Source organism: Eschscholzia californica, unplaced genomic scaffold (genome assembly GCF_041429995.1).
Source record: "Eschscholzia californica isolate CP2 unplaced genomic scaffold, dmEscCali1.0.p SCAF_3, whole genome shotgun sequence".
In the NCBI taxonomy this organism is placed as follows: domain Eukaryota; kingdom Viridiplantae; phylum Streptophyta; class Magnoliopsida; order Ranunculales; family Papaveraceae; genus Eschscholzia; species Eschscholzia californica.
Window position 1 is genome coordinate 62,270,215 of NW_028238420.1, and position 12,338 is coordinate 62,282,552.

At 34.2% G+C, this 12,338-nt stretch overlaps 1 protein-coding gene across 2 annotated transcripts; it reads left to right on the forward strand.

Annotated features, from left to right (window-relative positions):
- Positions 1–3,694: 3,694 nt before the first annotated feature.
- Positions 3,695–7,183, forward strand: LOC147552974 (uncharacterized). 2 transcript variants are annotated; one of them, XM_086671138.1, is made up of 7 exons: positions 3,695–4,377; positions 4,524–4,560; positions 4,678–4,914; positions 5,061–5,108; positions 5,370–5,953; positions 6,084–6,168; positions 6,620–7,183. In XM_086671138.1, exons 1-6 carry the CDS (start codon positions 4,070–4,072, stop codon positions 6,154–6,156), a joined length of 1,287 nt encoding a protein of 428 aa, XP_086527264.1. In that variant the 5' UTR covers positions 3,695–4,069; the 3' UTR covers positions 6,157–6,168; positions 6,620–7,183. The 2 variants fall into 2 exon arrangements, with proteins under 2 accessions (XP_086527264.1, XP_086527266.1); XM_086671140.1 differs by having other exon boundaries at positions 3,701–4,377; positions 6,675–7,183.
- Positions 7,184–12,338: the final 5,155 nt, after the last annotated feature.

The window sequence follows — 12,338 nt, forward strand, 5'->3', positions numbered from 1 at the left end:
AAGCTAGGGTTCCAATATATTCTGTACCATGTACCATTATCCTAATGGTTTCTTTAAGTTATTTTAGGGTTACTGAGACATTGAAAAACTCAAAAGGACATTGTTCAATGGTTGAAAACTTGAATATAGTGAAGTTAGGTAGGCTTCAAAATGTCATGTTAAGTTTTTTTGCATTACCCATGCAGCATGCAAAAGGAATAAGGTTTTTGTATGGTGGCCAAGGTATTTGATATCCTTTTAAACCTAGGTTTAGATGTTTTATTATTTGTTAAATTTGGTTACCCTAGTCCCCATATAAATAAAGATTAAAGGATACTGGTTATTGCTTTCATTGTACTGATTTCACATTAACTTAGGGGTGGTAGTGGAAGAGCATTCTAAATGGACTCTTGAGAGTCCAGGAATGTCCAAAGTGTTTAGTTTTGGACATTTGAGAGTTCGATAAAGTGAGAGACATTCAAATCCAGACATTTGAGAGTCTATGACTGATCAGGTTTTCAACTCAAGACAAAAAATTTATGGACTTTGGTGGATTTTGCTGTCTAATTGGAGAAAAATATTCTTCAGAAAATAAAGAATGTTTAAAATTCTGATTTCTTATGTTTGCCTTCGTATTGACATCTAACTCTTTCAAATAAACATCTTTAATGGACTTACGAAATAATAACGACAGGTGATTCAGAGACATGGTGGAGCCAACTAACGTACTTAACTCCCTAGAAGTCTCTAATAGCGGCCTATAGAAAATAACACTGGACCTTAAATCATGGTGGCCCAAATCAAGTCTCCGTTGCCCCATAAAACCACAAAAACCAAAAACGAAAATCGTTGCTCCCTGGACATGAACCCTCAACCCATATGGTGTGAGACAACAAACACAACAGCTAAGCTGAGTCCAATTATTTTTTATGTGGCTTTCAATCATATACATCTTCTGTTTAAATTTTTGAGAGAAGGGCCCCAAGGAAGAGGAGGGTCCGGAGCGATCGCGCTGCTCACGCCTCCTCACCCACGCCCCTGTCTAAACGAAGGGGAAATGCAATTGGCCTTTTGGCCCTTTTGCCATAATTAAGAACAAACACAAAACCTTTTCTCTATCATTGATATCTTATAAGATTTTTTTTTTTTTGATGAGAATGATATCTTATAAGATAGAAAACTTTATCTAATGAATGGTTGGTGCCTTGGTGGCACATGAACATTCAAAGAGTGAAAACTCAAACGGCATCCAAATGGTCCAATAAAATTTTGTATCCAGATAACCAAACATTTTATACGGTTGTGCTACACAATTCCAAAAATATTTGTGAGAATAGCCGACTGACATAGGTTGTTTATTTTTTTTCTTCTAAATATGCCGCATCGCCACTAAAGACTATGATGGACATGATTTTTCGGCCCAATTTATCTGGGTTCATACTTCAGACCCCTCCATATCTGTTGATTTTTTCAAAAAAATATAATAATCGAAGTTATGTTAAGGCTGTCCAGCTAGTACTGAGACATGGTGGTGATTTAATTATTGAGTATTTTGTCTTTTTTAAAAGCTTTTATTTTAGTCGAACCAGCTCAGTCAATGGTCAAACTTTATCCAATAGCTATCTGATCTAATCCAAGGAACAAGACACTCATTTGTGTCTAATGAGATGTTACATTCTTCCTCTCATTGTTTCATTTTAATATGTCTAAAAAAGTCAGTATGCACTATGACTTGCTTTAGTATTATTATACTAGCATTTTAGAAACTATCTACATCATTTTAAAACAAAATGGTATATATTCCCATCAAATTTTATTAAGTTTAATTCTATGATAACTCAATATTAGTGATATTGAGAAACTGAAAACTCGAAAATTATGTAGATCTTTTTCGAATGTTGATAAATTATGTTGTATTAATCACGTACATGTAGACTTAATTATTTGTTAGATAATACTAATTTTCAGCACGTTTTAAATATAATTGTAGTAAGAAAAAACAAAAACTTGTTCTTGGCAAATTTTAATATTTAGTTAGGTTATCCAACCGAACTAAACTGTTCACGCATAGTTTGATTCGGTTACCGTTAATACATGCATAGTTGTAGTTCAATGCGAATGAAACTCTTTTAAAATTTAGACTAGAACTAATTGGACTTGTATGATGATTCCTATTAGGAATGTTCCAAAACCGGAAAGATCTTCCAATTCAAGCCCATGTTATACATGTACGTGGAACTTGTCATGTCTCCTAAAATTTTAGGATAAATTAAACAATTCTAACTTACTCCTAGATGAAAGCAAATAAATTGAAAACTTATTTTCATTAAAACTTTAAACTTAACAAATAACTCAATGCTACAAAGTAAAAAAGAAAAGAAATAAAATTAACTAATAGCATTTGACCGCTTGGAAATCTAGTGTTACTTTAAAAAAAAAAAAAAGTTCAAATGGTCAGAGTGTCTTTCTTTCACATCTTAATTTAACATTTCAGACAGTGATCATATTAACATCCAACCATCGTGAACAAAATCCAAATTATAAATTCTAAAAGAATAAAACAAAATCTAATTAGATTTTAAACATTTACAGCCAAAGATTGGTTTTAATGGATTTTTGAGCCAGGGGTCCAAAAAGTGGGGGGTAAACCCAAAAAAAATCCACTCTTGCCCAAAAATTAGTTGCAGGTCCAAATGTCAGATTTTTTTTTTTATTCCCCTCTTGCCCTTGGACGGGACATGCTGACGTTTCCCTGAAAAAAAAAAAATGTCTGGTAAATAAAATAATTTACCAGTATACGAAAAATTCAAAGTTTCAAAATTTTTTGAAAATTTGAAAACGAAATTTCAAATTCCCGCCCAGCAAACCATCTCTTCCCGGTAAATAAAATAATTTCTCTTACACAAAAAATTCCAATTTTCAAATTTTTTTGAAATTTTCAAACGAAATCTTTTTTTCGAAATTTTCAAATTTTTAAACGAAATTTCAAATTCCCGGCCAAAATATCAAATTTTTTTGAAAATTTTAAATTCCCGGGCAAATTTTGAAATTTTTTTGAAAATTTTAAATTCCCGCCCAGCAAAAGTGTCTAGTACAGAAAAAAATTTCCAGTAAATAAAATAATTTCCCGGTCTCAAATTTTTTTTTTCGAAGTTTTGAAATTTTCAAATTCCCGCCCAAATTTTTTTTACGAAATTTCAAATTCCCGCCCAAAATTTCAAAATTTTTTGAAAATTTTAAATTTCCGGGCAAATTTTGAAATTTTTTTGAAAATTTTAAATTCCCGCCCAGCAAAAGTGTCTAGTACAGAAAAAAATTTCCAGTAAATAAAATAATTTCCCGGTCACAAATTTTTTTTTTCGAAGTTTTGAAATTTTCAAACGAAATTTCAAATTCCCGCCCAAATTTTCAAATTTTTTTACCAGTAAATAAAATAATTTTCAGAAAAAAAAATCGTTTCCCGAGAATTTTCGATGGCATGAACGGTAAATACTTTATTTTCTAAGGGCCCTTTACGTAATTTTAACCCCCAAACTGACACATTGGACCTCCCTTTCATTTTTAGGCAACTTTGGGTGAAATTTTCATTTTGGCCCCCTTTTTGGACCAATGGCTCAATCCCTCTTTAAGAAAATGGGTTACCATAATAATGGAAAAAAATCATTGAGAAAGGAAATAAAAACAAGATCTATGAGATATTAAAAGATACTGAAATATTCTGTTTACTTCACTTTAAAAGCACCAGTGTCTTCTTTTTTTGACGCAGTAAATCTCTCTCCTTCCCTCCTCTTTCTCTCTTCACTTTTTCTCTCTACAGAACCCCAAAACCAACACAGATACTCAATTTTCAAACCCTAGATTTCTCCCTTTTCATTCCTTCTTTTTAGTTTCTAATCCCCTCTCCAAAACCCTAGATTTCAAATCGCCCCCCCTCTCTCTCTCTCTCTTTTGATGAACTTCCGATTGCATTCAGTTGAGATGCTTTTCCTCTAATCGGATCTGATCCTAACCAGTGTATATAGATACAGTTCTTCTTTCTTTCTTTTCTCCCCTTTTGGTTTGAACTTAATTTATTAGTTTTGGATTGAATATGGGGGGAGTAACATCATCAATGGCGGCAAAATTAGCTTTCTTTCCGCCAAATCCACCTTCATATAACCTAGTTCCAAACGAATCGACTGGGAAAATAGAGATTTCTGGTGTACCTAATAGACAAAATATAAACGTTGATGTATTAAAGCTATCAACTAAAAGAGGAAATCAAATTGTTGCATTATATGTGAAGAATCCATCTGCATCATTAACACTTTTGTATTCTCATGGAAATGCTGCTGATTTAGGTCAGATGTATCAACTCTTTATTGAGCTTAGTCTTCAACTCTCTGTCAACTTGATGGGGTTAGTATAATCAAAATTTCCCCTAGATTCATAAATTCTGTATCTTTACTTCAAATTTAGCTTTAAATTTGATTTTTCAAACTTGGGTCATCAGAAATTTACAGATTAGATGATCTTATTTGGGTTGTTTTCTTATGATTCTACAGATATGATTATTCTGGCTATGGGCAATCATCTGGAAAGGTATGAAACTTTTTAGTGTCATGGTTTATAGAATTTAAATTTTTTTGATTGAGCAATGAGATCTAATTAACTGAAGATTAGTAATAATTAATTTTTTGTTTAAATTATTTGTTATAGCCTAGTGAACAGAATACATATGCGGATATTGAAGCTGCATATAGATGTCTTGAAGAGAATTATGGAGTAAAGGAGGAAGATGTTATATTATATGGTCAATCGGTTGGTAGTGGTCCAACATTGGATTTAGCAACAAGGTTACCTCGATTAAGAGCTGTCATTCTTCACAGTCCTCTTCTTTCTGGCCTTCGAGTTCTTTATCCTATCAATCGAACATTTTGGTTTGACATATATAAGGTTTGCTCTCTTGTTATACGTGTGTGTATATATATATATATATATATATTATATTTACCGTTTTAAAGGCATTGATGATGTTAAAAGGCAAAATTGGAATGTACCTAATGATTGTACTTAATGATGATTGTCATTTGTCGTTGCAGAATATCGATAAAATTCCATATGTCAAGTGCCCTGTCTTGGTAATTCATGTAAGCATTCATGCTACTCCTTTTCTAGACTAGTTGGTTTTATGGTATTGAAATTGAACACGAGACAGGTATAGTTGCATGTCAATAGTCATTCAGAGAATGGCCTCGACCCTTGAACACCTTTAATGAAGATTATTATCGTTATGGCGTGGTAATCTTACTTAGATTATTAAATCAATAGTTACCGAGTTAGAACTGGAACAACAAAACCTCGCTAAATCTTGTGGTTTGTTTACACATGACTGTTTTTGGTGCTTGTAGGGAACGGCTGATGAAGTTGTTAACTGGTCCCATGGTAAGAAGCTTTGGGAGAATTGTAAAGAGAAATATGAGCCCCTATGGCTTAAAGGAGGGAATCACTGCGACTTAGAGCTCTACCCCGAGTACACAAAGCATCTCAAGAAGTTCATAATTGCAATTGAAAAAGTATCACAGATTCGAATTGAATCAGCTCGTAGTCAAGATCAGTTTGAGCTTCCTAGGAACAGTACAGATCATAGGGAGATGCCTAGATCAAGCGTGGACCACAGAGAGAAGTCTAGATTCAGTTTGGGACACAGAGAGAAGTCTAAGTCGAACGTGGACCTAAGAGAGAAGGCTAGGTTTAGTGAGGACCACAAAGAGAATTCTAAAGCTAGCATAGACCTAAGAGAGAGGTGTAAGTCTAATTTGGACCAAAGAGAGAAATCTAGATCGAGTGAGGACCAAAGAAATGAAGAGGAAAGTCCCGATTGCAAAGAAAAGTCAAGATCAAGCACTGATAAGAGAGAGAAAGCTAGAAAGAGTGTTGAACGATCAGAGAAGGCACGAAACAGCACTGACCAGCTCGATAAAGCAAGGCACAGGTTTAATATACTTTTTTTTTTTTTCAAATTCTCCAATTTATTTTTTTCTAGTGCATTTCCTAAGGTGAGTATTTATATTTGTAAGTATAAATATTCGGTTATCTTGACTACTGAAATCAAATGATGGCAGCTTTGGAGGCATGGTGAGGTCAGTCGCATTTTGCAATATCGATTGTTTTAAGCACTCGAAATCTGAAGTTTGACAAAACAACAAGGTGAATTTTTAAAGTTGTTACTTCTGTTATTAGAGATAAATGTGTCTTATGTATAATCAAGTCGTTTAGACTTTAGAGCCGTGGAGGATCCCCGTCATCGCCTTTTACCGCATATTCACAGAGTAGTATACCATTAATATTGTTCTAAAATCGTATGATATCAAAGCATCGTAACTACATTAAATTGGTCTGTGTTGTCCAAAAAATTCAGTTATATAAATCTCGATAATGGCAAGTAGTACTATGTAAGTTCGTTTGCCGAATTAGAATTAGTTCAATTAAAGCTTCTCTATTAAGATAGAGTATTTGTTGTATTAGTGATTTATAATTTCATGAGATGCTTTAACGTGTTATAATCATTACAACCCCCCGCCCCCGTAATGAATGGTATTAATTTTCCGTGTTTCGTTCAGTTTATTTACGGATTTTCTATGCACGTCAATGCATGCAGGTACTCATCATTACTGGAGTTCTGACATAGGGTTATCGCTTTAAAAAATTTACAGATGACTGAAGAATACATGAGTTTTATGAAGTCCAATTCTATCTACAGCTGAATGGCATATAGATTGAGTTTCCTCACCATAGCATGGAGATGATAGATGTCAATATCAGTGGTTCTAAACTAGTAAAAAAGTGAAAAATGTTAATATACTATTATTACCTTTGGATTCCTATACTATTAACTATTAAGAGTTTGTTTTCGGAAAATAAGATGTAGATGATCAAAATGATGAAGATGATGATGCATCATCAACATCATCACATCATCATCATCTTATTATTCTGTGCATCTTGCCTGATCTGTTTCATGTGGAGTGGTTGAGATAAGATTTTAATGGGGTAAGCTTTTGTTACTGAAATGCATAGAAATTTTATAGGATTTCCAATTGGGGGGTAAATAGGAAGCTTTTCTAATATTCAAGTCTCTTGAGATTTCTTTCTTTGTGTTTCTCAACTTTACTATCTGATACTGATATGTGATATTTATAATATTACTTAAATCCTTGTTTCCCATTTGGCAGTCGAAAATTGTAAAATTCTTAGTGCCCTTTGATGCCCCAGTTTGGAGGGGTTCCTGTCAGGGAAGGATCTTCCACTCTGATCTTTACAAGTTTGTTCAATGCTATTTTACCCGAGAACGCCTGAAATCAAGCCTGATAATCTTGCGGGCTTGCCCGATAAAAACTGAAAGTGACAGGCCCTATCTGATCCATTTTGGGCTATCCTGTTCAGCATGAAATCTTATTGACTCGGGTCAATGGCTATTCACCCGAGTTCTCTATAAGCACCGGATTTTAATGTGGGTGGCGTTCGCCTTCGCTTGCTTCTTCCATCTTCTTTTCAAAACAAAAGGAATCCGCCCACATTGGATTTTCAAGAGCCTCGTGAACAGAACGAGGAATAGAAACTGAATCAACCTGACTGAGAAAAGAGCAATACTGATTTGAAATACCCTGATAAGACAAATACTTAGAAATAGGATGATTAGTGTTGCATGTAAGAAGATACCGAGAGGGCATGCGTCGCTCCCGGGTAGGATATCTAGGAGGAAGAGGTTCAGAAACTGAAGGAGATAGTGAACTACCTGATTGTGCGGAAGAAGCTGCAAAGGATCTCTAGAGCTCATCGGACGAGAGCAAGCCTGTGATGGATTAACAATAGGAGATAGAGGCACCATTTGGCTAGATGGAGGATAGGATAATATATTATCAAGGATAGAAACTAGACGTGGAAGAGAAGTATTGTCCTCCACGAAAGTCTCTCTAGCGGGATCCGACAAGGAACGATTACTTATGAAAAAGGGAATTTGTTCTAGAAAAGTTACATCAATTGAGTGATAGAAACGATGTGTGAGGGGGTCATAACACCTTATCCTTTAGACATTGTTAGAGTACCTTAAGAAAACACACTTAATAGGCTTATCATCAAGTTTTGTACGAGCAGGATTACGATTCTGAACGAAACACGTACATCCAAAGACACGAGGTAAGATAGGAAATAGTGTGCTATTCGGTTGGAGAATATGGAAAGAAGTCTTTCCATTTAATACTCTACTAGGAGTTCGATTTATAAGATAGACTGCAGTGAGCACTGATAAATGCCAAAATTTCTTAGGAACATTCATACCACGTAAAATGCAACGTACTACAGACATAATATGACGATTTTTTCGTTCTGCCACGCCATTCTGTTCAGGAGTGTAAGGGCATGTAAGTTGTTGAAGAAGACCCTTTTTGTTAAGTTCAGACCGAAACTCATTAGTTAGGTATTCCCCACCGTTATCAGATCTAATGTTGCAAAATACTGTGTTAAATTGAGTTTTTATTAATTGAAGAAAATTAGTAAAATAGTGAAGACTTCAGACTTTGTTTTCATCAAATGAACCCATGTGCAACGAGTGTAATCGTCGATGAATGTCACATAATAACAATGTTTGGACATAGCTGTCACATGAGAAGGCCCCCACACATCAGAATGGATGAGATAAAAAGCTCTAGGTGCACGAAGCATACGAGGGATATACGTGGTACGAGTATGTTTTGATAATTCACAAACTACGCAGTTAAACTTATAATCCTTGCAAGCTTTATGAAGGGAAGGAAATAACCAACATAGGTATTGAAAGTTTGCATGTCCTAAACGTGCATGCCACAAATCTAAAGAATTTAGAGAACATTGAGATGAATTCGAACCAGGTAAAATAGAAGCTTGCAGACTAGATTGAGATATCATAGGCGTCAAAGGCTCACCAAAATAATAGAGTCCATCGCGCTCATATCCTGTGCCAAGAATCTTCTTCGAAATCAAATATTGTAAAACACAACAATCAGGTAAGAAAATAACAACACAATTAGGTTTTTTTGCAAGACGGCTAACAGATAAAAGATTGTAAGCAAATTTTGGGACGCAATAGACTGAATTTAAGGTAATATTGGAGGATAAACGAGCATTTCCTTGACTACGTATAAGCATGGAGGTTCCATCTGCAATACTAACAGTTTGATTAACGGGAATGCCTCTGAGGTAAAAGTAGATAACTTGCCAGTCATATGATTATTGGCTCCTGAATCCAAAATCCAAGTAGGGTGGTCCGACTTACCATGAAAAGCGACATAATTACCAACTGTGGTAGCATCCATAGATTTAGAAGTATGTGTTAAGTCCAAACACAACTGTAGTTTATCAATTTGGGATTGAAGTTCGACGTAATCTAGTTGAGCAACAAAACTACTATGAGAATGAACAGATGACATATATCCTCCAAGTTCAAACACAACTAAACAGAACACACATTTTAAAATGTTCCTGCAATATTGAACTACCAAACAGTATTATAGATAATAGAGATATCAGGACTTTCTTGAATAAAAGTTATGACTGTTGAAGAAGATGTTTTTCCTTTTCTTTTGATATTTTCAGAGAGAAAGAGTAAAGTTCTCAAATTCTGAAGTAGATATTGATGTAGCCACTTTTGATAGTTTCTTCACTTTATGAGTAGAAGAAGAGAAAATATATATATTAACTTCCTCTTTCATATTTGATGATCCACTACTGTCAGAGATACGGCTGGATTGAAAAGGGCAAGAAGGTTGCTGGAATGTCACCAGAATTGTGAGAATTGAAGTATGAATCCGAATAGGCTCTGATACCAAATTGAATTCATAACTTCTCATATATTTCAATTTTGTATTTACAAGGTTATATAACTTAGTTACAAGATAAGTATGGTTAGAAAATCAAGATAAGATTATATATATATATATAAATATATATATATATCTAAACCTAATAACAGAAATTATATAAGATATATATATACTTATATATAAGATATATCTCTAATTCAATACAAAAAAGATATATCCCTAAATCTAATAGTATAATATATAATATTTCTTAATTCCAACAATAACTGCGCGTTTTTTTTGTTGGAAAGAGATACATCATTAGTAAGAGTATGATTACAGTACATATAATTTATTTCTTCATGAATTTATCCATTTGGACTATTCTTGCACGTCTCTTCGTGTCTAATGTTCTTTGAGCCTACATGTCTTTGAATATAACTCCATATTAAGTTCACGAGAAAATCAAAGCTATACGAAGGCTACAAACATCACGTACTAGGCCATGAGCTTCACATTGTTCACGCCATATTGTCCCTCACATATGAAAGTTTTTAAACTTGCACATGTCCTTTTAGTAGGTGCAGCGAGCACCTGTACTTGGCTAAGAGTAGGAAAGCTATATATTTACTTGGTCATAAGATACCACAATATTAGTTGACGAATGTGACTACGTCCTCACCCGAAACCTAAAGAAAATGTAAAGTGTAAATTGTAGGACATAGATATGATAATGTCAAACGTAAGTGTTTGCCCGTGACTCCTAGCTCTTGCCATGCCACCAACCATGGTCTTTGCAACATCACATGTTGAAAAGGGAATAGGTACTAAAGAGAAATACTTTATAAAACATCATTAATTATTTTCCTTACGAAAAGATAAAGTGTCACATGTATTCTCTAACAATTTTGGTGTTTGATTCATACAAATTGTAGGGTTTGTGAAAAGAAACAGATGTACAACTAATTTTCGTATTTATTAGTTATATACGGTTTATCAATGTGAAAAAAAAAGATGTACAACGAATTGTCGTAGTTTCTCATCATTATGATGTTGCCATTTGGACTATCCATTATGAGATTATAATTTAAGACTGTTCAAGGAAATGTATTAAGTAATAATGAAGTGATGAATGAGCCTTTGAATATTAAACCCTCAAATTACCCAAAAGAACCAAACAAGGAAATAAATAGGAGGGATAAAGATCTTTTCAAATTCAAAGCTAAAAGAAGAGCCAAGAAGGCAACCCACAATGGGCAGAAACGTATGATCGACGGTCTAGATGAATCATTCATTTTGGAGATTGATACGTATGGCTCATCCTGGCCATCCATTCCCAATTGGGTCCATTTTCAGCTGAGATTTCCATCACTTTTTTTTTTGTTAAAGGATAGAGATTTCCATCACTTAATCATTTTTGTCTCAAATAAAAAGGGGTTCTCTTTGTTTGAATGATTATTTTGTTTGTATTGGTAATTTTCATTTGTGGTTGTAAGGGAGTGAAACAGAATCTCATAATTGAGAAATAGTCCTTTTCATGGGACCAAATTAGATTACTTCAAAACATCAAACATATGGTTTTCTGCTTTTCCCGGTAGATCCTATCACCCATGATGGGACTATTTCGAAGTACCTTCTCTTTTTCCCTCTTCTCTTTTTCCCTTTTCTCTTTTTCTTCTGCTCATGTAACTTACTCAGTGATATTTTTTATTTTTGAATTGTCTGTGTGTCTCGAACTCTTGACTTCTAAGATAGAAGACTAAACCTCTTACCACTCTAACCGAAAGTTATTGGCCTGTGAGTGCCTCGAACACTTGACCTCTGTAGTGGAAGACTAAACCTCTTTATCTGTTTAATTCTCAGTACAAAACCTAAAAGATAGAAACTAATTTGGTAACCATTCCATAAGGTGGGTGCTTCTTACTTAGTTAGATGGTCATCACCATGTAGATTTCATCCAAGTGGAATTTGGTTGAGGACAACAAAAGTAAATGACTTTCAATATTTAACTGCCACAAAACACTAACTTTGTGACAGAGAATAACTAAAAGAACAAGAAGACAACACTTTGAAACAGAAAATGAGATAACATACATATTTAAATAAAGTAGACATGTAGGTTATAGGACAGACAAGACATTGCCAAAGGTCTAAGGCCTCTCTCACTTTCATGAAACCCTAGCACTAATGACATCAATCAATCTGAGGGATGTCATTAAAATCTTATAGATGGATCATATGAAGAGAGCCTTTCTTTCACTTGATAGCAATCCTTCTTCATCACCACAACTAAGATGGTGGGTAATGTGTGTAAATTTTTTTGTGTTTTAAAGTTAGGAACATATAAAAAAAATAATCTATGACCGGACTAGCTGAACAATTTCATCACATAATCTATCAAATGCACAAAATATGAGCACAAATCATTATCACATTAGAGAACGTGCTACAAGATAAGAGTGTAATCACATTATTTCGGTTAAACTATCACGAGGAGTAGCAGATGAAAAACTCTAAAGCCATGGCTAGACAATTATTTGC